The following is a 27662-nucleotide window of genomic DNA, read 5'->3' on the forward strand; positions in this document are numbered from 1 at the left end:
TATACACCGTATGTCCGTATCTCCTGTGTAAGATTCACACCGGATCCCCCTCCTCTCTACTCTCTCTACTCAGGTCAGTTCTGAGCTCACTGTTTGGGAGAACTTTTTCTTTCCATTTTCGGCAAATAAAATGGCGAATGCTTGGAAGAGGGAGAAACCCTTGCCGGTCCTCTCTCCCAAAATCCTAATTTTTGTTCTTCTCTCGATATCATTCTTCGTTGTTTTCTTCTTCTTGTACCCTTCTTCCAACGCTATCTCAATCCGGGCACGAGAAACCCTAACCCTAACTCTAGGGTCGGGGATCCGGCCCTTCGACTGCGTCTCCTGCCAGCAGGCGTCGCCGGTGTTCGCCAGCGTCGTGGAGGGCGTCCGCCACCCCTTCCTCTACTCCCTCGCCGACCTCGGTACGCTCCCGGAGAAGCCTCACAAGAATATTATGCGGATGCTCAAGGGGAAGCCTTTCCGGAAGCCGGACATCTCGGTTACGATCCAGGAGTTTCTTGAGGGGAAGGCCAGGGAGGGGTTGGTGGTGGATGTGGGGGCCAATGTGGGGATGGCAACCTTCGCGGCTGCGGCGATGGGGTTCAGGGTGGTGGCGTTCGAGCCGGTGTTCGAGAATCTTCAGAGAATTTGTGATGGTGTTTTCCTGAATCGGGCGGCAGACAAGGTGACTGTGTTTGCCGCAGCTGCTTCGGATCGAATTGGGAACATTACTTTCCATAAGGTATTGTTCTTTCTTCATGTTTTGTCTTGTTAAAAAAAAAAAAATTGATGTTTTGGTGTTATACGAAGATTGATGAGCTTTTAGATATTAGTGGAAGTAGCGAATTTGTTGATGTTGCACCCATGAAGTATGGAAGGTGCCAAACATTGGGAACTGAAAATGATGTTCTTCGGTGTTCATTAGTTTCCTTTTATCGACATGCATAATGCTTTCCATTTCTATATATGCTAATAAGATGTTTAATTTAAACATGTAAGATATAACGGTATATAGATCGAATAACCAATACTAAGTGACACTCGGTGCTACAAATGAGGCCAATAGGTGTTCTTCTTTTTGCCAAAAATACATCTATTTGTCTCACTAAGTTGTCAATGCAAAGAGGAATTACTGCTCTCTCTCTTTTTTAGGCATATTATATGTGCTCTACTTTAGGAATAAGACAAGCTCTTCTTTTGTCAACTGTAAGGATTCCCAATAACTTTGGAAATGGCTTTTTAGTCAAACTAGTTACACATAATATGCAATAGAATTTTTCTTCACAAAGTATATTTTCCATCCATATGAGCTTAATGCTTTTTATAAAGTGATCACTTGTGAGGTTTTTTCTTAAGATAACTAGCTATATAAACCTTAGATTTTGTTGGTTCACTTTTAGATTCAGAAATTAGTTTTGCACACCATGCTTGATGCCTTTTACAGGTAGAACAGTGTAAAAAGACGAAGATGGGAGTCCTAATAATATCTTATTGTCAGGATTTGAACTTCTGGCCTACATTCCAAAGCTGAAACCAATTTTCTTGAAATTATGTCCAGTTTTAGATTTTTCTGCCGGAACAGACTCATAAGGTGATTTGTATATATGGGCAACTTGTGCTTCTTTTAGGTATTCATCTATTTGTGAAAATTTGAAGTCATTTCTTTGTGAGCTTTGGGAAAATCTGGAAGCACTGCAATGTTGGATCTGAAGAAATTTAGAGGAAAGGTATAAATTTTTTGATGTAGGGTTGGCTACCCTAGAACTCAAATCTGTATGTGTGTAGTCCATCATGTGTCAGATTCTCAGCAAACAGTTAAGTGGTTTTCTGCACTCTATAATGATGTGAATTATGTTTTTTTTAAAAAATGTGGAATTTATATTTTATGTTATTTCAGCATAAAACCACAAAAAAAAACACTCAAAAATCTCAAGCAATACAATATGCTCCAAAATAATTTCTAATATATTTTCTTGACTCATTTTTCCTTTATTTCTGTTTTCCAAATTTTTGGTAGCTTTAAAATTTTCATATTTTCAGCTGAAACTAGAGCCAGAGCATCCAAATCTCATCTAGCCCAATCAAAACCTAAACTGAATTTTTAAACCTGCTGAAACCTTGGAATCTGTTAAGGGAGAAGGTTGGTAGTATACTCAATGAATAAAATGCCAATGTGGAGCATGGAGTGGAAAAGGGGATCCTAGAAAGGACAAAACTGGTGGCTATATATCTAACTTGTATTATAGCATTTTTTTCTCCAAGATTTTTTAGATAACACATTTAGCATTTTGAGAAGGTTAGTAGTAGCAAGGTCTGCATGATTATCACAAAAGCATCAATTTGTACGTTGAAGCAACTTTTATGAACTACCATGTTTTCATTTAAACTTGCATAATATGGAAACTCTGAAAAGTGATCAAACAAAATTGAAGCTCCACAAGAGGACCTCGTAGATTTGTATTAAGGTGGACCTATGGAACTTATGATACTATCTAGTGGGTTTTGTCCCTATTTGCTTGTATAAGTTTTTTTTTTATATTACTAGAAGAATTTAGGTGATAATCTGGATTATGAATTTGCAATAAGATCTTCTAAGGATTCTTTGACCGCATGAGTGTTTGTTTCCATGAGTGTCAGGGTTATATATTCAAACATTTTCAAAAGTAGAATATAAAATCAAAGAGCTCAATACTATGCAGAGGGTCGATTATATTGCTCATTTGTGAGGATAGTTTTGGAAAATTGACAAGTTTCCTTGTTGTTGTTGCATGGATTGCTATCAGATGGTTAGTATTTAGCCGAACTCCTATAATAGGCATTTGAACAATGGATTGGTAGTGATGGAAAACGTCTTGGGTAAGATGTTGTAGTAGGTCTTTACTTGGAAATGCTAGTCATGTTAGCGAATGCAAAAAAATGTAAGTGATACCATGTGGATATCATTACTTTTATCGTGAATGTTTTATCCATGTTTTCTGTTTGTGTACAGAAGATATATCCTTGGAATTCTATAACTTGTGCTGGCTATGTTAAGAAGCATGTAGAGTGGTCATTTCTTTTATTCATTTAGGAAGGGGTTTTGGGGTTAAGAAAAGGAACTTACGTGTGTAATTTATGAATGTGTAATTGAGACTGAAAATTCCTTATATGGTGAAATGGCTATGGAGAGGGTTGAGGAACATATTTTACAGAACTATGTGGTGAGGGGCAAAGACTATTGGATTGGACTCGCTTGAAAACTTAAATGACTTCAAGCATGCTTGTAGTTCAGGATAAAATTGTAGGAACATGTGACAATTTTCTATTGTTAAGTTATATTGAAGTCTGGAGATGTAAGTATCTTATTTGCTTATCTTGTTTAGTATAGCTTTAACATCCAAAAGTGATACTTTATTATCCATGGGACATGTATCCTTAATTTCTAGATAAATTAAATGGAAATAAATAATACTGAGGTGGGAGAAAACTGAATATGAAGATGGGAGGCCTATGATGTGTTAACTGACCCCAATGATTTATGGAGAAGGCAAAAGAAGAGAATTAGAATAAGATAGTGCAAAGTCTATCAAGTAATAGTATACTGGTATATACATGGGTGCCATGATGATCTAGATACAACTTCATATTTGATGGTTAATGCCTTGAATGATGGTGAATTACCCTAGTTACAAAGCCATGATTTCTTAGACTTGAAGAAGAAACTTTCTTAATGTATTTTGTTGTTTGGAATCAAATTAATCATAGCTTTTAACAACCTAAAGAGGTTCAAAACTAGCCCCTAACATAATCTGGATACAGATTAGGTGGCTAATGTCAACCAAGCAGGACTGGGAACTCGCTTATACTCAAAACAAAACATAGATGAGTGAAATGATCCTCATTATGTGTGTATGTGTTGTTTCTGGTTGACCAGCAGGAAGTCAGGCAGGCAAGCCATATAGTTGCAGTGAGGCCAGCAGTGAGCTGGGACTGATGTCAGAACCTGGGGTGGGTTGTATGTTGCTCTTACAATTGAGATGATTGATAGAAATATTACTTTTAGAGGAAGCTAATTGATGAGTGAAATGATACACATCTTCAACACAAATCTCTCCCAGATCTACTATGGAAGGCACATCCTTTTGGAAGTGCTGTTTGGAATGCTATGGCCTTGATGGAGTGGGCAAGGCTGTCGGCGTAGGTATGGTAACAGCTTCATATATTGGCTAGCTGCCATTTGTATTGTGATTGAGAAGACATGCTCGGCACAGGCTACTCTTATTCAAACCATGGGGAGGTACTTGTACTTCCAAAGAAACCTCATGGCACATGACCCTTGTAAATGTAAGAATTGCTGACTTGGACCAGTGTGAGAAAAATTTGTTTGAAGTTTCTATTTTAGTTGAGATCAGAGTTGTCATTGTTTGTGATGCTGTTTGTCTACTCTCATGATGCAAGGGTGCCTGTGTGTCGATGGAAATTCGTGCTTGAAAGATGAGGGGAGAAGAGGTTTTCCATTTAGGGAAAGCTTAATGGTAACATCACATCTTGCATTTTCTGGCCATATGATTATCTCCAACAGTTCTCTCGGCACTTCAAATTTCCTATTCAGAAATTCATTGTGCACATGATTGCTCACCTATTTGGTTAATTCAGACAATTGCTTTGGTTTCTACATCAAATATTATTATATTTCTGTTCTTATAATCAATCATAATTATGACGACTTTATGGTTTATGATTGTGTGGTGACTCAATTGAGAACAGCCTGAGTTATTTCACATTTGAAATTTTTTAGTTATTTCACATTTATCAGATATTTATTCATGCCGAGCAAAATAATTTTCTTGCTTGCTATATGAATCAGTTGGTTGGCCGCTTCGACAACAGTGCCATCTCTGCAACTGGTGCAAAACTAGCATTCAAGTCTAATGAAGAGATTGCTGTAGAGGTGCCAACAATCCCCTTGGATGAAGTCATTCCAGATACAGAACGTGTGCTGCTGATCAAAATTGATGTCCAAGGTTGGGAGTCCCATGTCCTGAGAGGTGCCTCAAAGCTGCTGTCTAGAAAAAAAGGGCACGCCCCATACCTCATATATGAGGAAGATGAGCGGTTGCTGCAGGCTAGCAACAGCAGTTCAGAGGAGATTAGGAAGTTCCTTGGCAGTGTGGGTTATCATCACTGTAACCGGCATGGTACAGATGCTCACTGCACAAAAGATTAGTAACCAAGCAGCTTGCTGCGGTTTCATTTTTCCCTTCCAATTCCTTGGTAGAGGAGTTTTCAGAGGGTGTTGAAGGCCTGTTGCACCAAATACCATGAAATTTTGAACCAAGTCATGAGCATATGTAAATAATTTCTTCGACAAGAGAAACTGGTGCTATGGTTTCTTTTTACTACCACAAGCAGAGGAAATGTGGAGTGCTGGTGCTTTCAGATGTACTGAGGTCAACGTAGCATTTCATGGTCCCAGAGCCTGAGCCATTTCATTCCATCCGTTTGCCATGCTATCATTGAGCGAGAGCACGTTCCTGCATTTTTTTTTTTTTTTGTTTTTTATTGTATCGTGTGTTTGCAGATTGAGCCTGTTAAACACGTATAACCAGGATCTTAAAAGGTAACAGCATAATATTGATGCAAAGATGACGTACCTGTTGCTATGGTCATTCTGTGTTAGACTATGAAACCTTTCAAGCTCAACATTTTAGTGTACATTTGTGATTAAAGGTGGCAGTACTTTGGATGAAAGATTGCAGGGAGACTGCAACAGGTCAAGGGTTGGTTCATTACTGATTGAATTGACTAGCTTATAATATGCTTGCAGATTGTGCCTGGTAAGTATATTCTCCTATTCTGGGGCATGGGGTGACACGTTGTTCATTTTTATAGTGGCATAAAATTTTGTAGATGCTTTAAGGTGCAAGATATCCCACGTATGGGCGTTCGTGGCCGGAGGTGGTTTTGTTGGGAGCCTCAGCCGAAGATAAACCATTACCTTCTCTGACGATGAGATTGATATGGGGAAATTTCTGGGAAAAGGCTTTCCAAACGGCTTTCCATCGTCGGTGGAACTGAAACATAGATGGGAGCTCTCAAGGGATTTTCAGTCTCGTCTCTTGGTTACATCCTTTTTCCGGTTTGAGAAGAGAACGGAGGAAGTTCTTCTGAGGGGGCCATGGGATGGTTGCAGGGCAGGTGCTTGCCCTCCAAGAAGAGGCCGAACTTTCAGCCCCGCCAGAATGAAGTTCGCCATGCCTCTCTGGGAAAAATTACTTGAGCTCCCCCCTGGAATATTGGGATGGTAAACGGGCAGCGAAGACAGCTTCTGCTGCGGGAAAGCCTCTCTTGCCTTGATGATTTCTTCCTCAAAAAAGAAAAAAAAAAGGATTTCACTGAACATTGGAGGAAATGTGGATTTGCTGGGGTCCGTGTGTAGGTTGGTATAACAGCCCCTTCGAAGCCTGGATGGTAACCGCCAAAGGAAGGTACGGTAGGCCTTTTCAATATGAAAACATTGCCTTTGTTTTTTGCGCTTGTGGATGAATCGGTCGCCATCGACGTCAATAAAGATGTCGACGGTGGTTCAAGAGCAACTCTCTGGTTCATGATGGTTCATCAGCAAAAGAACACGAAAGGGAAGGAGAGGTGGCAATGGCTGGACAACACGTTTCTATTGCTAAATGCTGACCGTCATGCAGTGCCTGCTGGTAACACTGATGGGTGCCAGAGCCCGGCATCCTTCGCAACCCAGCCTATATCCAAAATATTTCAAAATCTTACAAGTCATTTGGTTCGTAAAAAATAAAAAATAAAAAATAAAAAAATATAAATCTCATATTTAGTTAGAATTTTTTTAAAAAATAAAAATAATTTTTTTATAAAAATAAGATTTTAATATTTTATAAAAAAATATGCAGGACAAAAAAAATCTAATTTTCATCGGTTGAAAATTAGAATATTTTTTTTAAAAAAAATATTCTTAAGCTTTTGGACAGAATGAGGTAATTTTTTTTTATTAGGCATTTTACACAATTTTTTCAAAAAAGTAAATGCCTAACCAAAGATAAACTATTTTAAAAAGTGCTACATTTCCATAATCAACGAAACATGCAAAAACAACTTCTTCAGACATCATAAACTCAGATAGCAACTTTTTTGAAAAAAATATTTCAGTAAAAAAAATCTTTCCTCAAACCAAAAAGTCTTTAAATAGATGGGGATGAGCAGCAAGCGTTCGCAGCCAAAAAATAACTTGCTCAGGAAACCCTCATAATCAACTTTGTTCAAGGTGCTCACCTGGTTGAAACATTTTAACGAACCGATACATGCATTGTGATGGGCATTTTTGATAGTGGGAAGGAAAATTTGGTAAATAAACAAATAAAAAAAACCGAAGTAATATTTGTGGCTAATGAGTAGTGCATGCTCCATCTTCTCTATATTTCATTACATATAATGTTATATGCTTCTTAAGAACAAGCCAATCAAAAAATTATATGAAAACAAAGTACACAACATGAGCGATTACCCAAGATACTACTTGATAAGCAGTTGTAAATTGACTCCCCAGGAGGATGCTAACTGCATCATTATCTGCTTAGGTGTAGCCCCTTCCCAATCCTCCGATGGTTCGATTGCAGAAGCTGCGTGAAGGTTCAACAAGATCTCTCTCTTCCCTTCAATGGGGATGCTGAGCACGTTAGCTCCATTTTCTACGACCAGATCAGTCAACTGCAAAAAACATTCAGTAAACACTGTTATAGAAATGCTGCCCAGCACAAATTTGTTCTGCAAATGATGTGTAAGATGAAATGGTGTGCAACAGGCTATACAATATACACTAGAGAGTGGCCCGTATATTCAAGATACATGGATTGCGTCTTCCAGACAGATGAGACTGAAATAATTTTTTGATAAACTAGCGAAGAACAAATTCCTAAGACAGAAGGAGCATTTGGATGCATTTCAAAATCCTGGTTCTGTATGATTTATGTATATTTTGAAATTTTAAGTTGCGATTTTAAGTTGAAATGTTATAATACCCCCGCCCCAACATTCATGTTTTCTTCTCCATGATTCTGAGAACTGATTCTCAGCCAAATCTGCAGATTTGATCCTTGTACAGCTGAAGAGTTTAGATAACAGTATAAATCCTAGAGAGGGTCAATCTAGCATGAATCCAACCCATTCACGAACCCAGAATTTAAAACTGATAAATGAATATCAAACAGGCAGATTAATAGCTATATTCCTTCCACCTCTCTTCTTCTGCATCATGGTCCTCTATGTGAACATGACACTTCTGCTGTGCACCAATTAGTGCTAATTCTCAAAGTAACATAGAGTTGGAAAAGAAGAGTGAAGAGTGCTACAAATAATATTCCAATGCATTGTCCTCCTTTCCTGCATGGTTGCATATATATAGCCTTGCAAATTTGCACATCAAAAGTGTAAACAGAGTTCCCATGCAAGTATAATTCGTTCCTTTATGTAGATACTCTGTCGCAGAGCAGCTTCACAACCTTCACATAATAGTTGTTCCAATCTAAACAAACAGAATGTAGACAAAACAGCTATAGCAGCAAACTTCCCTGATGCATCATGGAACATGTAGCCACGTATACTTGCACTAAATATAAATGTAGCGTATCTTAGACGGATCTTAGACAAATTATCATATATAGATTCAAGTCTCAGTGGGACATCCTGCAGGATGTTGAGATGGGGCACCGTCCCAAGTGTCCGGATGGAGCCATCCCATCATCCTCATCCTAGCATCCTGTTGGCGCATTCCAGGATATCCCCCAGCCCAAGCATTGGGACGGTGGGATGGCAGCACATCCTATTCCACAAAGAAACAGAGATTTGCCTGGTCCCACGGGATTTAGATCACTGCTATCATTAATGGATAATCATATAAATCAATCATTTCTAGACAGAACTACAAAGTGAGGCATACCTGTTGAAGCCAGGTCAGAGCTATATCAAACAAGCTTTGTTCCATGAGAAACTGTCCAACCATGCGCAAGACTTCACTTGCTACCTCACTGGAAAGTTGATCAACAACAGGGCCAGATTTATCCATCAATTTTACAAGTAACAGATCATCACCTGTAGAAAGAACCTCAGCATATGCTGAATCTATATCACCACTGTGAAGCGAATCCATAGCATGGGTCCAGGAAGCCCAAAGTGGACCCCTTTCCTGTCCTGGGTTATCATCTGCCAAAGTTTCAGCATCTGGCTCTGGAATAGTCGTTCGTTTTGCAACTCGCGAGCTCCCATTATCTTCGCCAGCCACCCGGATAGCTTCCAAAGTAGCCTCATCCTTTGAGGCTTGCCAAACACTTCTTGCAGAAGGACCCTCACCAAGCCTAAATGGTCCTTGCCCCTTGTCCCAAGATCGCCTGTTGCCAACTTGATCACTATCCTGTTCAGTCCTAGATACCCTAGCATCAATGGCAACAGCACCAGTAGCCCTCCTAGAGTTCATTACTCCATTTCTTGGAGCTGTATATGTGTAAGTATCCCATGATTCAGAATCTGATCTCCAAGGGGGATCTCTTCCCCTAAATCCAGAAATTATACTACCTGATGAGAGATATCTTTCTGCAAACAGAATCCGTCCATCACCCCCGCTGCCAAACTTTGAGCTTGAATAGTCATGAAGGCCATTGTATTTGCTCGAGGACCTTCCAGGAGATGCCTCAAAACCTAGCACCACGTTACCACCTCTCCTTCCTGATGATATTGTCAAATCTCGTGCCATCTCCTCAACAACCCTCTCAAGAATGCGAACTCTGTTTTCTAGAGTTATCATGCTGTCATGGGAGCCTCCCATAAAATCCTGAAATTAGTAAAACAAAACAAATATAATATGTAAAAGCAATTTGCTAATACAGATGCAGTTACAGAAAGATAATTGCTAAATAATGCAGTATCAATTATGAACGCTGTTTGAAACGTAATTCATTCCCATATCTACAAATTCTTATTTGATGCTTTATAAAATAAAGATTTTATTTTTTAAACACTAGTGATAATTGCTAAATAATGCAGTATCACTTATGATCGCTGTTTGAAACATAACTCATTCCCAGATTTACAAATTCTTATTTGATGCTTTATAAAATAAAGATTTTTTTTTTTTTAAGCCATAGTTGAATTTTAAATTTTTAACCTTGTCTAATTAAGAAATGTTTATGTTCAAGGTCCAAATGACGACTAAATGTATGTTCGGAAGCACATAACCGGGATCAAAGACCTCACTTGATAAGAGCAAGCAGGTAGACAGTACAAATTCAAATTAGAGAAATTACTGCATTAAAGATTCATCTGAATTTAATTTGCATTCGAGGAAACACAAGGAAATAGATCTGCAAGAACACCATGTGGAGTTAACGTGAGAAACAAATTAAAAACAGGGATCAAACAGTTATTGAGCTCAATGGCTACAAATTTAAGTTGTTGGATGTCATCTAGGAAAAGGAAAACAGGGATGTTTCATCCAAATTTGTAGAGGATCTTCTCAGGGTCTCTTAAGAATGTGCAAAACAGCATACGCTTTTTGAGGTTTCCTTATCTCTAAATAGCAGGTTTCACGGCAGTCCATGATGTACATGTATTCACATTATACACCAGAAAGATGCTGAAGAGTTGGAAACTTATTACAAGATTCAAATGGCACTTCAGTGGTAGCAAAGAGGTCTTGTCTATGCATGTAGCCTAGATGACCAAAAGAACTTCACTCTATCGCAAAACCCAGCCAGTCTGGTTACTATTTCAACCATCAGCATATTACACTGTGAACCTCTCTTCAATTTGATGTAGAAGAAATGCTTTTCAAGAATCCTCCAAATACAGTGTGTATTTCAATGTTCCACTAACTTCCAGTGTATAAGACAAGGATGTTTTAAATGGAAACTTAAAAGGGCACAGTTTGTGGGCTCAGCAGTTGAGAATTGAGTGGTTTGGTGGAACAATTGTGTGAATCTTAATATGCTGTAGCAGTTTCAAGAAGGAGAAAAAAGGATCTCTTTCTATATTGGTCGCATTGTATAAACAGTAGATGACAAGAATCATAGCATCACGAATGTATATAGAATAAAATAATGTGTCCTGATAAGAAACGTTAGTTTCAATGAATTTGAAATTCAATAAGTACATTTGTCAACTCTCTTTTTTTCAAATCATATAGCTTGAACATTTGAAAGAACAATCATGTAAATCCAATCTGGCACCGATGAATTACCCCCATCAATCTGGACACCACCTTCAATCTACTAAAAATGGAAGTTTTACCAATTGAGTGGCTTTGGTCTTCCTGTATTTTCCACCCCAAACCAACTACAGAAACACCACAAACCTCCTAACCTTGCTTGCAGATTTAGTTCCACTAATACAGTCCCATTGATCTTGTTGCCCTTCTTCCCCCATCTGTAATCTTCTGGAAATATATGCTGCCATTCACCCTTCTTAAATTATGGGATTTGTATCCAACTCAATGCTTCAGTTTTAAGCCATTCACCATTTTTTTAATTTTCAGCTGACCCCTTTAATTTCTAGCTAACAAGTTACTGATGTGATCTAAGCTCTCTGGTCAGAGGATTACTGAAAATGAAGGAATTGCATCACCCTTCCTTTTTATAGAATTACTAAATCCAACCTGACAATGAAGAAAGGTTTTCCTCAAGTTTCCAAGAATTTTCTTGGTCCACCTTCCCAAAGTTTTTCGCAAAGTTAGCTTCTCATCAACTCAACCACAATGTTCCTTCACTGCTTGTAATAATCAAAAACCTCAGATTTGTTGTGCTAACTCTAGCATGGAATCCATTAGACTAATCCCCTAAAAAGTCAAGGTTGAGCTCAAAAAATTTTCATGTTAATGTCCTGCTTCACAAAAAACTACAGCATTGAAGGCATGAATGGTGCTTTGACAAAACAACTGGAAATAAGAGCATCCATTTTTCATGGCCTACCAAACAAACTTGCCAGCAAAAGAAATTAAGGGGAAAATAAATTCCAATCAGACAAAGCAGTGATATAATGAAACTAAAACAATCCATAGCAAGCATGTAACACACCACAGATATGTTCTTAATAAATCAACCCTCACATGCTAAAGTATGAATTTTGAGACAATAACAATGTAGAGTACCTACAGTCACTGGAACAGAGTTAATTTCAGCCTCCCAAATATGTGAATGACATCCATCATGTATAAACAAAAAGAATATATATAAAAAGTTCGCCCCACATAATATTTTACTACATGGCCGGTTTGGGCCGTGCCGGGCCGAACCGGCGTGGAACCGGGTCGGTTCGGCTGTAAAAACCGGTTTGGAGCAAAAGGAAGCAGAAGGAGGAGGAGAAGAAGATGAAGAAGGAGATGGAGAAGGAGAAGGAAAAGGAGGAGGAGGAGGAGACAAAGAAGGAGGAGGAGGAGGAGACGAAGGAGGAGGAGGAGGAGGAGAAGGAGAATGAGAAGAAGAAGAAGTAGGAGGAGGAGGAGGAGGAACATCATAGAAACATCAAAAAACATCGAAGAAGAAGAAGAAGAAACATTATAGAAACATCAAAAAACATCGAAGAAGAAGAAGAAGAAACATCGTAGAAACATCAAAAAACATCGAAGAAGAAGAAAAAGAAGGAGAAGAAAAACATCATAGAAACATCAAAAAACATCGAAGAAGAAGGAGAAGATGAAGAAGAAGAAGAAAAAGAAGAAACATTATAGAAACATCAAAAAACATCGAAGAAGAAGAAGGAGAAGAAGAAGAAGAAGAAGAAGAAGATCAAAAAACATCGAAGAAGGAGAAAATGAAGAAGAAGAAGAAAAAGAAGGAGAAGAAAAACATCATAGAAATATCAAAAAACATCAAGGAACATCAAATTACCCGACACGCCATTGCATACCGTATACTGTACCGTATCGGCTGTCAACCAGTACGAGTTCCAGTACCAGTTCAGCGAACCTTGTTTTACTATGTTATCCTGGATAATAGAATTGCTGCTACGACTTCCTTTATAAACAATACCTGCAACATGTTCATTAGATTGGCTTGTTGCCTCTCCAATTGTGATAATTGCCTTTGAATGGCTAACCAATTAACTTTGTTATTCATGAAGGACCCTTCGGCTTGACCATCAGGTCTGGAGATATTTACACAGGCAGAGGGATCCCTCTTACTGACTTCAACCCTATCATCAACATCAAAGGCCCTTCCTTTCGAGTCCCTGACCCGAAATCCTCTTTGTTCTGTCCACTTATCCTGAGCAGAATCATCTGATTCTTGTAGTTTATTATACACCCCGACTCTTTTCTCAGCATTCTGATAATTAGCATGGATGTGTCCTCGAATGTCATTCAACTCATGGCATGCCAAACCATCATGATTTGATGCACCCCGAGATGTGCCCCTGGAATCACTATCAGACAATTCTGGTCCTTCACCTTGTGAGTGGGAAGACTGATGACACCTACGAGGTACCACTACTTCTACAGGCAAGTCATCAGAACTTCTTGTTTCAAGCTTTTGGAAAAACTCTGGATTCAACTCTTTGTCGGTCAATGTAGGCACTCTTTTCTTCAATAAAACAGCTGCTTTCTCGGGTATGTTACTACCCTTCTCTTTCGAGACAGTATCACTATTAGTTGGTGAAGAATTAGCAGATGAATCTTTCACGAACTCTAATCTTCTATTGCTTGCATTTGACCTTTTATTATCTGAGTTTTCTTCAGTATCAGCTGATTCACAATTGTTGCCATCTGCAGCAAAGTGTACAAATCAAAATAAACTAGAAAAGTGCCGGTCTCAAGGAGAAAAAAGAATAAAGACAAACTGAGAAAGAAGAACAAGATAAATAATCATTTTTATGTATGATGCACACCTTTTAAGTCCTCTGAAGTTCCATCTTCTCCCTTTCCTGCAATCTTCTTCCATGACAGCAATGCATCCATTATGCTATCTCTAACAGGTTTCACCTGAAAAAAGCAGAGAACTTTTGATTAATTCATTGAGCACCCTGACATTTGATTAATTCATTAAACAAAACTCTTCCCTATAATTAACGAACTTCAAAACAATGAAGTTGTAAAACAGAAAGCTACCTTATCAAAACGGCAAGCCTCTAGAGCGGCTATTGTTGGAGCAACCCCATCAGCAATCAGATGGCTTGAAGCAGATGACAAGACACTCAATGTATCAGCTGCTGCCTTACGGGTAGCCCAGTCACTATTCTCAAGGCATTCACGAACACTTTGCAGCACTTGTTGCATGTTCTGGGGGATAAGTGCTCCTACCTTTTTAAGATTCTTATAGTGAGTACTCCAGCTACAGTTCAACTAAATACATATAGCTACTTTTCCTTCATAATTATAAAACTAAGCTTCTTGTCCATGGTTCATCCAAAGATGGATCTTCCTCTTCAACACTAAAACTGGACATGCTATGGTGTAGTTGTGACTCTATTCATCAGAAATTCTACTTTTTTTGTGCTGAAACTGCTCTTTTTTCTTGGATAAAAGCTGAAACCTGCTATTCATGCAGAAGCTACTGACTTGAAACACAAAACTATTTACATGCCATGTTAATTTTGAAGGGGAAAGACTTCTGATTTTTAATATGTTTAATCCATCAGCACTTGAAAACTTCATTGGATGACAAAGTAGACATTAATTAATTTTGAAAGGGTCAACACACATTAGTCGGCGTGCATCTAAACTTCTCCTAGTTGCATTGACATAAGAGATGGTTAGAGAGGATCATATATGATAAGATCATGTATCAATAGATATAGGAAATTATCAGAAAGTTCAAAATCAAAACCTCGTGGCTCAAAGACAGACAGGACGAACAGAAATGAGAGAAACAGAATGGGCACCTAAAAGAAAACAGTAAGAGCAATAAAAAGATCAAGAAGACACTGTTGGCGTCTATACGCCTCATCTAGAACAGGTTAAATCAAGCAACAGTCAACCCGAAAGCTGCATATCTTATTTGATTTTATAGGAATGAAGGCGAAAGTTTTTCCTTACAGAAAAAAGAGTTAAAGATCCCATCTCCTTCAATGTCCTTATTTGTTTTAACAAGAACAATGGTTAATTCATTTCCTTAAAAAAATAGAGATCTCGTCTCCCCCAATCAGGTAATGTGGGTTCTCCTGAATTCCATGGCAAGAATCCACCTCTATGAACCCAAAAAAATCCCCTAAAGATCTAGACTTTAATACACAACTAAAGAAAAAATGCCCTTTAAAAACACTTACATTCATTTTCTATAACTAGAAAACCTAAATCCAATCATTGAACAAACCTGAGCCAAGCTAGAAACAACCGAAAGCAGCGCCCCCTTTGCCAGAAAGCTCTGTCCGCTAAGAAGCTTGCAGATCCTGTGGCACAGCCTCTGAAAAGCCGCTCCACCCGTCGCCGGCCGTCCCCCCTCCCCATCCCCACCACCCCCAGCACATTCCACCACTTTAGCGAGGCACATCGCCGCCCCGGCCTGCACCGCCTTGTTCTGCTCCCCCATCGCCTCGAACAAGGGCTTCACAAATAGCGAAACAACCGGGGAGGAGGACCCACCGCCACCGGAAGCGGCGGAGGTGTCTTCAGGGTTGGCGGCGGTGGAGGGGCGGAGGTAGAGGGCGGCGAGGGAGCCGGCGGCGTCGCGGCAGGCGTCGCGGACGGAGGAGTCGGAGGCGGGGTCCTTGAGGCGGCGGACGAGGTGGGCGATTATCTTGGGGAGGTGCGCGGAGGCGGGGTCGGGTTGGGAGGAGCAGAGGAGGGCGACGAGGCGGAGGGACTCACGGCGGGCGACGGTGGCAGTTTGCCGTGAATTGGGGTCGGGGGGAGGGAAGGGTTCGTGGAGGAGGGAGTTGAGGAGCATGGGGACGCCGTCGGCGGGGAGGGTGCGGATGATCTTCTCGAGGTAGTCGACGGCGATCTGGTGGGTGTCGCGATCGGAGAGCTTTGAGAGGGCGGAGAGGATCCGGGACTTGAGCTCCACCATGGCCATATGAGAAGAAAGCGAAGAAGAAGAGGACTTGGAAGTGGAGAAGGAACGGGGAGAGCTTTGGGACTGGGAAGGCGACTTGGAGAGCCTTGAGGAGGGTTTTGAGATGGCAGTGGCCATATTTCTTGGCTCTACTGTAGAGAGACGGAGAAAGAATTAGATAAGGAAAGGGAAGGGAAAGATTTGATTCATTTTAAAGAGAGATGATGGGAATGGGAAAGGATGGAGGAAATGGGGAACGAATTAGATGGAAAAGAGGAAGATCTTTAGGGATTTAGTAATTGGGAGTGAGATATGTTCAAAAATTTTATTAGAGAGGCGAAGAGATGGGATTTGCGAGGGGTTGATGGAGGTTTGGGGAGTTTGAGAGGGGGATGGTTTTGAAAGAGGTTGGGGGAAGAAGGCAAGAAAGGAATCTTGGACAGAGGGAGGGTTGTAACGGTTGTTGGGTGTTGAAACAGATGAAATGGAGTGGATAACGAGTGATTTGGCTGAGCCCACAACGGTGACAAGTGAGGAAGAAACGAAGTTTTTGGTGGAACGTAAGAGATCACTCTTGTGGTGTTGCTAAATTCCTAGTAAATTTTCTACGCATCTGACTTTGCTCAAGTTGGAACTAAACAGATTTATTTTGAGACTGCATTGCGTTGTGTGTATATCTTTATTATTTCTTGCTCCTTGGCCTTGCATGCTCAAGGAGAGAAGGTCATATGATTGATTTTCTTCTTTCTTTTTAGTCCAAATATTACACAGAGCTGGTATACTAGATTAGCATCACTGCCAAAAGTATCCTCGTGATGGTTGATCCCACCATCTAACAAAAGATTTACTCCAACGCAAAACTTTAAAAAATTACTTTCCATGACAGAGAGTATGGCAGGTTTTTATTGAAATTGTGCAACTCCAAGTCCCATCTAATTCACAGAGGTGGCCGAGTTTAGATGGAAAAACAATCTCAGTAAGCATTTCCAAAAAGGCAATTATTGATAGTATATTGTTGATTTTGTCAAATCGTAAGATATTAAGCCGAGATAATCTAACTTTTCGGGTCAATAAATATCACTCTCATATTGTGAATTTCTATTGATAAAATTCAATATGGTCCTGAAATAGTCATCACAACCCTTATGTAACAGGTGAAATGTAATAGACCTTACCATTGAAAAAGTAAATCTGCAAAAAAGTGTTTCAATAGTCGAATGTTTTTTTTTTGATTAAAAAGAGTGTTATTTGCGGTTAAAATTTTTATTCCTTATCCATATTGATCATAGCATAGAGTATTTGAGATAAAATCTTGATATAAATTTAGCATTTAATTATTTATGACTTTATTTCTGCTATTCGACCTATACACCATAAATCTTTTATTTATTTTTTAATATCAATAAAAAAACTTGACAGTTAGCTAGATCTATAGAAAATAGAAAATTCAACAGATTGGACTCTCTCATGTATTCTGCTCATCAAATAAAGATAAAGATACTTTTTTTTAAAATTTAGCAGAAAGAGATTCTACTTTCTAAAATATTTTTTTTTAGGTGTGGTATTTTTAATATACGTGACTTTTTAAAATATATATTTTTTAAATAAATAAATATTTTTCTTAAAAAATATGAATATTTTTATTTTTTATTTTTAAAATTTTGAAGAGGAATTTGGTTTTTTTTCATTTATTAGGCACAAATAGACGGATATATCTTGAAGATCCGATTGAAGATCGGATTTTTCGCGATCTCAGCCCACCGCTCCACCGCCCCAACTAAATCCCTCTCTCCGACTGAAATAAAGCGAAGACGCGGCGAAGAGATCATCATCTGCTCCCATTAACTTCGAGGTAGAGACGCCTAACGACGTTGGAGAGGATCGAAGGAAGAAAGAATGGCGGCGGAGAACAAGAAACCGGAGCTCTTCGAACTGAGTAATGGCACTATCACCGCCAAAATAACAAACTTGGGTGCCACCATCACTTCTCTCCTCGTCCCCGATGCCCACGGTGATGATTACGCCCACTTGAATCCATTCTTCATCCCATCCGATTCCATCTTCGGTCTCTGATCCGATTCCTTCTTCTTGTTCTCCTGGGTTTCAGGAAATCTCTCTGATGTGGTGCTTGGCTTCGATTCTCTCGATTCGTATCGCGTATGTACTCTAGATAAATTTGATATTTTGAGATAGCCATAATCTTGAGGAATTTTTTTCTTTGGTTTCTTTCATAGAATTGAAATACCTATCGCTAAAAATTTCACTTTTTCCTTTAAATTCATGCCTTGAACTTTCTTTTTGGTGATGATGTGGTTCTTGGCTTCGATTCCCTCGATTCGTATCGCGTATGTACTCTAGATAAATTTGATATTTTGAGATAGCCATAATCTTGGGGAATTTTTTTCTCCGGTTTCTTTCATAGAATTGAAATACCCATTGCTAAAATTTTCACCTTTTCCTTTAAATTCATGCCTTGAATTTTCTTTTTTGGTGATGATGTGGTTCTTGGCTTCGATTCCCTCGATTCGTATCACGTATGTACTCTAGATAAATTTGATATTTTGAGATAGCCATAATCTTGGGGAATTTTTTTCTTCGGTTTCTTTCATAGGATTGAAATACCCATCTAAAAATTTCACCTTTTCCTTTAAATTTATGCCTTGAATTTTCTTTTTGGTGATGATGTGGTTCTTGGCTTCGATTCCCTCGATTCGTATCACGTATGTACTCTAGATAAATTTGATATTTTGAGATAGCCATAATCTTGGGGAATTTTTTTCTTCGGTTTCTTTCATAGGATTGAAATACCCATCGTTAAAAATTTCACCTTTTCCTTTATATGCATGCTTTGAATTTTCTTTTTGGTGATAATTGAAGATCCCATCCAAGAGTTCGGTGTTTACTTCGATTTTCCTGCAAGGTACGGAGAAAAATCAACTTTTTCACTTTTTTTCTGTGCAAAGTTCTCCTTTTTCTTTCTTAGTATATGCCGTGCTTCTTATATCACCTTATGTTCTAAATGCATGCTCTGATGTCATTTCTCTTGTTGATGACGATGGAAGACAATGCGGATGCCTTTTGTTTGTTAAATTTCTTCAGCGAGGTATAAGTGTGATGATCTAATCCTTTCTCTCTTTTTTTTGTTAATTTATGATGATCAAAAGGATAATCCACCTTACTTTGGCTGCATCGTTGGCCGGGTTGCAAATAGAATCAAACAAGGGAAGTTTACTCTTAACGGGGTCGAATATTCCCTGGCCATCAACAACGGACCAAACAGTCTCCATGGTAAGTAATGAAACTCCTTTGTAACTGTGGAATGCTTGCTCGCAAACTTGTCTTTGGGTATGTTATATGTTTTCCTGATATCATCATGTTGTGATTAAAACATCAATGAAACAAGGTTTTAGGTCACTACTTTCTTAAGCAAAGAATGACCATCTTCAAACACAAGTGTACTTAACCTGCTAAGCAATAACAGCCCAGGTCTCCAAATTTAAAGATACCTTGTTTCGTACACTCAAAATTGCCCCTTTACTTCATGGTTCATAGCAAAAAAATGAGTTTATTTGATGAAAGAGGCGCCTATGTTCATGTAGTACGGTTCTTTCCAAGTAATAGAACCAACGCAGACTAAGCTATTGAAAAAATCATGTACGATGGAGATCAGGAAGGTAGCTTTAGCACTTCATGTAATGCGGCTGTTCGCCGCTAAATTTCATACTGAAATAATCATGTACTACAGAGATCAGGAAGGTAGCTTTGGCACTTTATGTAATTCAGCTGTTCACCACTAAATTTCATTGCATCAGTATGATCCTAGACAATGTATGTATGATCTGTTTTCAAGTTTGAATTGATTCTTAAATCACACCACAACATGGAAAATAGGTTGCATTTTGATTAATTTATAAAACATGATTTTGTAGATGCCTCAGGAAGCAAGTTATATGATATTGTGACTAGGCAGTTGGATTTGTTTTGGAAACCTGAATCCCCAAACATAGCCATGGGGAATTTTACTTTCAGTAGGACTTTCCAGGTTCATGTCTTCTCCTCTTCTTTTTTACCTGAAAAATCTCAATTTAGGGATTGAGGCATTGTTGTATTGGAATTCAAAAGAAGAAATAAAGTAAATCCTCCAGATGTAACCGTGGAAAAAGTTGATCAGATAATAACGGATGTGACCATATTATAGAAGTAACCAAGATTATAACAGATGTGGCCATATTATAGAAGTAACCACTCAAGTGCTAAATTTTTGGTGCTGACAGTGTGAATATGAACATTATCAAAGCTACTGGTAGCAACCGCATTACTTGTCTGGGTTGAAGGAAATCTTGTTTATACTGGTATAAATTTAAAGAATCTTATGGATTGATGGGCCTCAACTGTTGCTTAACAGTAAAATACAGTGTCACTTATAGCTATTACTGCTAAAAGCTGCCTTAAGTAAATTTGGTACCATATATGTCTTTACTTTGTATAGATTTGTGAGGTTTGGAAATTGCATATGAAACAAAATAGTAGAATAAACTCTTGCTTTGCGATATCTGAACTTTAGCATGATCATTCTCTTTCAGTATACTTGAACTACGTACATGAGCTCAAGAGAGATGTAGGAAAAGCATCTTAGTGGCATCTTGTTCATCTTGCATATGTAGAAGCATTCTTAGTTAAGAAGCCCATGATGAAACTAGAGCCAAAACAAGAATGACTTGATTATTTATTTCCAGCTGCATAATATTGTGAGAAATTGCATTTCATTATTTGATGACCTGCTGAACATGGTTATTTGAAACAATTCTTATACAATGAACATTTGCAGTGAGTGATTAATGAGGTTTATTATTGTCAGGTGGTAATAAAGGCTTTAACAAAGTGCTGTGGGAGGTTGTAGAATATAACAATGATAAAAACCCATCAGTCACCTTCAAGTATCATAGTAAAGATGGAGAGGAGGGTAAGCAGCACTCTTTCTTTTTTTATTTTCTTTTTCTAGAAGAAGGCAATACTATTTCTATGGGAAAATTGCATAATCTGAGCAAATGATTCTTGAATTTTCTCTAACTAGGTTACCCTGGAGATGTTACTGTCATGGCAACTTATTCTCTTCCTTCAAGCACATCATTGAAACTTGAAATGGAAGCTGTGCCGCTGAACAAGCCTACTCCTATCAACCTAGCGCAACACACGTACTGGAACTTAGCTGGTCATAACTCTGGCAACGTGCTTGGGCATTCAATTCAAATATGGGCTTCTCATGTAACCCCAGTTGATGAGAACTCAATTCCCACCGGGGAACTCATGCCAGTCAGTGGTACCCCCTTTGATTTTACAACAGAAAACAAGATTGGTAGCAGAATCCATGAACTTGCTGTTGGATATGATCATAACTATGTGCTGGATTGTGGAGAAGTGAAATCGGGCTTAAAGCATGTGGCTAAGGTGAAGGATCCTTCAAGTTCAAGGGTCCTGAACTTATGGGCTGATGCACCTGGTGTCCAGTTCTACACTGCCAACTATGTTGATGGTGTTGTGGGTAAAGCAGGTGCTGTATACCAAAAGCATGCAGGATTGTGCTTGGAGACCCAGGGATTCCCAAATGCCATCAACCAGCCAAACTTTCCTTCAATTGTGGTTCAGCCTGGCGAGAAGTACAGGCACAATATGCTGTTTGAGTTCTGCACTGAGTGAGTTTTTCTAAGGGATTCTCATTTGCTAAGGTTCATGGAATAAAATTTTGTAGTTCTGAGAAAAATAAAATGAACTGGAGCTGAATTATTTAAATAAATGATTTTTTTCTCTTTTTCTTTCTTTTCTTTCTTTTTGATCGGTTTGCTAAACTCGTGTGCATGGTGATTTCTGCATTGCGAGAAGAAAGGTGATGTTCATTCTGGCTTTCCCCCCCATTGCTGCCTTACATCGAAGGACAATTTTTTTTTCTGCAGAAAGAGAGGTTAGCAGAAGTTATTTCCCTTGCTGGTTTACATCTTTATTAGGATTGGAGCCACTTGTGTTGTGGGACTCTATCTTCGACCTGATTTCTTGAGCTTGTAAATTCATTATCTTCTTGTTTCTTGCAATTATATTTTTAATAAAATGGTTGTTTTTCCTCCTTCCCCTTCTAAAAAAAAAAATCTTAACTATTGCAGGTACGTAGGTTAATATTTTACTTAGAGTAACCTATCAGAGCGGATCCGGCCTAAAATTTATGTAGACTAGGGGATACTCACATATCCATTGGAGCTGACTACGGCCTATCATGCTATTTGTGATTAGATTTGAATCTTTAGCTTGATGAGGATATTAGGGCTTAAATGGCGGAAGTATGTGAGGATCCATGTGAGCATATATTTAGTTCCACATCGGTTATTCATCAAGTAGATCTTAGGTACTTATATAGAATTAAAGAATCCAAATAATATCTTTCGGCTAGCTATTTGATGAGGTTCTAAGTCATTACAAATTTATTAAGTTCTATCATTGATCAAATATATATGACCAATAAAAGTGCGCGAGAGTATATTGATGTCCATTACTCTGCTCCCCTTGCCTATATAATTACTGTTTTAGCATTAACTACGTTTTTGACAAGTGACACCATAATACCAATGTAATACACTGTTATAGAACTTTTCGTGCAAATTGAAGATTGCTAGATCTATGGATGCAGGTGCACATCTTACACAGCTAAGCTATGGACAACAGGAAGCCAAGAGCCAAATTAAAAACCAAATTATAGAGCCCAACACACAATAAAAATCGGAAGAAAAAAAAAATCTATAGATGCATATAAGCAAAGCTCATCAGATGTAATTGCACTTAAGGGTACTCTTTTGACATATATCTCTCTTATAATTGCACTGTTCATTACCATATTCTTTCTTTATTCTAATATAAGGAAGAAACAATTGAAATGTAATAACTGTGATTGCAATTTTTTTATTTTCTATCTTAGAATATAAAAATATTTTTTTATTCTGAAATTATAATAATTGTGTACACTATCCTCCTCTTCTTTTGGATTGAAAATGGGTAATCCAGTACCCAAATAGAAGATCCATACAGTTGATCATGATATAAATCATCAAAAATATATAGAGTGCAAAAATCATGTGCTTTGTGTGTCTGACCTATACATCAAGTAAACGAAAAAAATATACTATTGATTTATATAAGATCATATTTTACTATGAGCTAAGAATTAAAATCCCTTGATTTTTAATATATATATATATATATATATATATATATATATGCTAACATGGGGGGATCGTGATTAATACATTCTATTCTCAATTGAATTCTTTTTCATATATTTTAGCACCATAATATAATAGAAATCCTCCACTTATACATCTGCTTGATACATAAGTTAGTAGCCATGAAAATACATGATTTTTGGTTCCTAGATCTTTGTAGTAGTATAAACCATAATCAACAACTTGTATGCTGATACTATGTTCATAAAATTTCCTAGACTTTAGTCCCAATGCCAAATCTTGTCCAATATATATATATATATATATAATCTATTTCAATTATAATTTATATTATTATTTGAATAACTAAATTTTTTTAAGATTATGGATAAATTACACTTACATCCAATATTTTAAAATTCTATACTTATCTTTCTGAAATTTATTTTATCCAACCCTTCAACACATAATTTAACAAAATATTAGTCAAATAATTAATCTTAAATAGGACCTAAATGACATATTAATTTTTTTAAAAAATAACTAAAATAATATTAAATGGCATAACAACGGTGCATCCTCCTCCTGTAGAAGAAGGACAATTTCGATTTTTCACATAAGATAAACCATTTCACTGATATTGTTAATTTAACTAGATCTATAAATAGATTCTATAAATTACTGGGCATAAGTATAATAAATCTAAATCTCAAAAAATATATATAATTTTTTTATTATCTATCTATCTATATATATATATATATATATATATATATATATATATATATATATATATATATATATATATATATATATATATATATATATATATATATATATCATCTCCTCGGTGCTAGTACTCCGGTAACGCCGGGTGTAATGTAACAACGGGCAAGTTTACCACTACAGTTCTGCAAACGAGTATAATTTGACAAAATTAACCTGCTCTTCTTGACATTTTTTTTTTTGCTAAAGCAGGCATTTCATACATTACGGGTACGAATACATCCTATAGAGTCAGAATACAAAAGGTCCAGAAATGCTCCGGACATCTCTCTTCCCAGTTTATAGGATGTCTTTTAAGTGGCTTGCTACATACGCTGCCACCCAATCGGTCATTTTATTGGCCTCATGATATACATGCATAGTCTATAATGTAACTTTCGCTCTCACCATGGTCCAAATGTCGCCAGGCAGAGGCTGTGACATTTTTTTCTTTTTGGATAAAGCGCCGGGAGACCTTGAGCACGCACCACCAGGACTTAAAATAACGTTCAGCAGCGAGCTTTGCAGGAAGTGCGCCAGAATCACTGGCAAGACGCCCCGACAAGACGATAAACAAAGCTGGTCGGAGGAGTACGGCCGTGGGCCCCTCCTTCGATGCTTTTTCAGCTCTCCGGCTCAACAACTTTCCATCCCACCGCGACTTGTTGACTGTCTCACGAATTATCCACCATTGGATTTAGTCTAACCCGACATGGTTGGTATCTAATATATTGCGACTTTTGACTTTCCTGCCCAATTGTTTCCATTCGAGGAACATTAATTTATTATGTGCAACTCGGTTCGGGTTGAACCGGAGAGTTAAACCTTATTAAAACCAAGATTGGTCCGGCATATACTTGGTCTGCGGAATATAATAAACTGATTTCCAATTCATGGAACTAATAACTATTTCAATAATTAGATCTCAAGCTAATTATTTTGTATTGTAGAGGATTAGCTGCTCATCTAATCCTAGAATAAACTATAGCACAGACTTTTGTGGAAACATCCCATCAAGATACAATTTTGATGCAAGCGAATAATGATGTTTTCGTTGAGATTTGGAGTTTATATGTGTTTGGGTTTGAGTGGCTAGATTCAACATCTTTGGTATAATCATGATCTACAAAATAATCTGACCTACCTACATCTAGTACATTAAAAGGTTTTTGTATGAATATCTTTTTAAATATCGAATTTTTACATAAGTACCTTCGTGAAGCACTTATTTTTCTATTCTACTCTTTTTTATTTTTATTTTTTGCATATATACCTGCGCCATCTAATGTCGTTAAATAATTAATAGTTTCTAAAATATTTTTAATGGATAGATGTGCAAAAAAAATGATTGCGATGGAGGATAAAAAAGTAATTTCAAAATTTTATTTTATTTTTAATTAAAATAAATATAATTTTTATTAATGGTGTTAGAAAAACTATTATATTAGAAGCATTTGTACAAAAATAGTATTTTATGATGGTACGGACATAAATATAAATTTTAAAAAAATATTTATATAAATTTGAATTTTTAGATGGATACTCATGCAAAAAAAAAAAATAATTAAACGGTGGACTGAGATTTTTATGCGGGTCCACATTACTCTTGAACCGTGTAAAGCCCTCAGGTGGGTCACACGCACATCATGATTTTTTTTTCATCAGACCGGACCAGTTTGGGACCCGGTTGCTAGCTCTGGTTTCTCCGTTTTTTTTGTGGGGGGTTCCGGTGTCTCTCTCCTTTTCAAAGCGTGACGGAAAAAGATGTCGGAGGGTGGCGCCTGCGTCAAATGTTCCTCCGGAATTTATTTTACTGCGGCCAAGAACAACGACACATCTAGCTATTCAGAAGTTTCAATAACGGTTATAATATTTGTACAGAGTTATGATTTATAAACCTTAAAGTAATCTTGTCTAATTCATTTAAGCGTTGGCTTTCTTTTAGATGAACATGCTTTAGGATTGCTGATTAGGTTTAGAGCTTTAATCCAACTCATGGTTGTTAGAGCAGTCATATTTAGTCAGCTTAAATTAGGATCACCTGAAATCATAATCGTGGCGTAACATATTTTTTAAGAAGCTTGGTCTCATTTCTTGAATTGGATATCATATTTCATCATTATTAAACAATAATTATCTCAAAAGTATCAGTTAAAATGAATGATAATTTTGTTTCTTTTCTTATTGAAACAACAAATTAACATTGGTCCACTTAGGATGGTTGAGATTGTATCATAACCAATAGCTTAGGCAGCTCGTATTATGTGAGCCAATTACTAAATATACATTAAAAGGTCTTTAAACTTTATCCAAATCGTTATGCTGAGTCAAGCCTACGAATTAATCTTATTGTTTGTATATATTATTGTTGGGGGAATAAGGTTTTTCCCCCAAATGACACGAATGCCCCAAAGAAGCCGCACAATCGTCGACCCTGGAAGGCCGAAGTCGGCACCCGAACTCGGAACCTCCGACCTAAGAGAAACCCCAATGCCCGAGGCCTACTTTTGTCAGCCACCTACTACGGCTATACGTCTCCGAGGTCCGGCCAGAGACCGTACTATGACGCCCCTCCGGCATTTATTGCGCATGACCGCTGTGATCCTCCGGCACACTCCACAATAAATATGGATCTCCAGCTTACTCCACAATAAATATGGATCTCCGGCTTACTCCACAATGAATGCGGATCTCCGGCTTACTCCACAATAAATATGGATCTCCGGCTTACTCCACAATGAATGCGGATCTCCGGCTTACTCCACAATAAATGCGGATCTCCGGCTTACTCCACAATAAATGTGGATCTCCGGCTCACTCAACAATTAATGCACGTGACTCCTGTCATCTACGGACTCCCAGCTCTCCACGGCAAATAAGCCCAGCAGAGTCTAGTCAACTGTGATAAGTCTCTGATCTCGGCCATACCTCCGACACTGATGCAATAAATTCGCCTGGTAGCGTGCTAGTTCGGGTTGTACAACGCCCTCATCGCCGACATCAGTGCAATTATTCGCCTGACCAAGCGCCGACCTGAACGACATGCCGAGCCGTACTACGGCTTCACCCCGTTACATCGCAGGTAAACCGACCCCCGGTCTATAAAAGGGGGTTGGAAAATCGATACTGGGGATACGCACCGTTTACCTCTACTCTACACGATTTGCCCCCTCCCTGACTTGAGCGTCGGAGGGCCGGCGCCGGGAGACCCGGCCACCGGCTCGTGTGCAGGCACCCAGACGGAGGACGCCGCCCACTGTCGGATCGTCGCCCAGCCGCGGGAATCAGCCGCTCCTTCTCGCCGATCGCCCCAGACGGAGGACGCCGCCCGTCGACGAACCACCGCCCCGCCGTGAGTAACCACCTCCCGCTCCCTCTCCTCGACCGAAGATTGCCCCCGGGTCCAATTTCCAGCAACAGTTGGCGCTAGAGGAAGGGCCCGAGTAGCAGTCATGAAGTTGAGAAGTAAGGGAGCCTCTAACGTCTCCCGGCGTCCCCCGCAAAGTCCTGGACACTCCGTCCAGAATTTCCCAACTCCAGCTGACCCAGGTCCTCAGGTCCAGCTGGAACAGTTCAATGCCCTGGTACAGCAAGTCCAGGCCCTGGCCGCCGCCGTGCAGGGCCTACGGCGCGTGGAAGCTTCATCGGCGCTTCCCCCGCAGGCCCAGGCCCCGCCGGAGTGTCCCCCCAACGGCCCGGTTCTCCCCAGTCAAAATCTGCATGGCTCCTCCAG

The 27662-nt window shown here is 38.7% G+C and overlaps 3 protein-coding genes across 4 annotated transcripts; 2 read left to right on the top strand and 1 right to left on the bottom strand.

Annotated features, from left to right (window-relative positions):
- Positions 1 to 20: 20 nt before the first annotated feature.
- Positions 21 to 5712, top strand: LOC103717234 (FkbM family methyltransferase). Its single transcript, XM_008805545.6, has 2 exons — positions 21 to 724; positions 4829 to 5712. The coding sequence occupies exons 1-2, from the start codon at positions 131 to 133 to the stop codon at positions 5186 to 5188; spliced, it is 954 nt and encodes a 317-aa protein (XP_008803767.3). The 5' UTR covers positions 21 to 130; the 3' UTR covers positions 5189 to 5712.
- Positions 5713 to 7365: 1653 nt separating this feature from the next.
- On the bottom strand, positions 7366 to 16575 carry LOC103717233 (microtubule-associated protein TORTIFOLIA1-like). Its single transcript, XM_026808493.4, has 6 exons — positions 15279 to 16575; positions 14075 to 14266; positions 13855 to 13948; positions 13002 to 13732; positions 8924 to 9811; positions 7366 to 7695 (listed from the first exon to the last, which is right to left on the bottom strand). Exons 1-6 carry the CDS (start codon positions 16095 to 16097, stop codon positions 7501 to 7503), a joined length of 2919 nt encoding a protein of 972 aa, XP_026664294.4. The 5' UTR covers positions 16098 to 16575; the 3' UTR covers positions 7366 to 7500.
- Positions 16576 to 17675: 1100 nt separating this feature from the next.
- Positions 17676 to 21776, top strand: LOC103717232 (Galactose mutarotase-like superfamily protein). Of its 2 annotated transcripts, XM_088723418.2 has the most exons (6): positions 17676 to 17970; positions 18067 to 18116; positions 18837 to 18879; positions 19124 to 19247; positions 20818 to 20922; positions 21034 to 21776. In XM_088723418.2, exons 1-6 carry the CDS (start codon positions 17962 to 17964, stop codon positions 21654 to 21656), a joined length of 954 nt encoding a protein of 317 aa, XP_088579544.2. In that variant the 5' UTR covers positions 17676 to 17961; the 3' UTR covers positions 21657 to 21776. The 2 variants fall into 2 exon arrangements, with proteins under 2 accessions (XP_088579544.2, XP_038981899.3); XM_039125971.3 differs by lacking the exon at positions 18837 to 18879 and having other exon boundaries at positions 17677 to 17970.
- Positions 21777 to 27662: the final 5886 nt, after the last annotated feature.

Source organism: Phoenix dactylifera, chromosome 1 (genome assembly GCF_051530095.1).
Source record: "Phoenix dactylifera cultivar Ajwa chromosome 1, Ajwa_hap1_PhDact_Kaust_v1.1, whole genome shotgun sequence".
Lineage (NCBI taxonomy): Eukaryota > Viridiplantae > Streptophyta > Magnoliopsida > Arecales > Arecaceae > Phoenix > Phoenix dactylifera.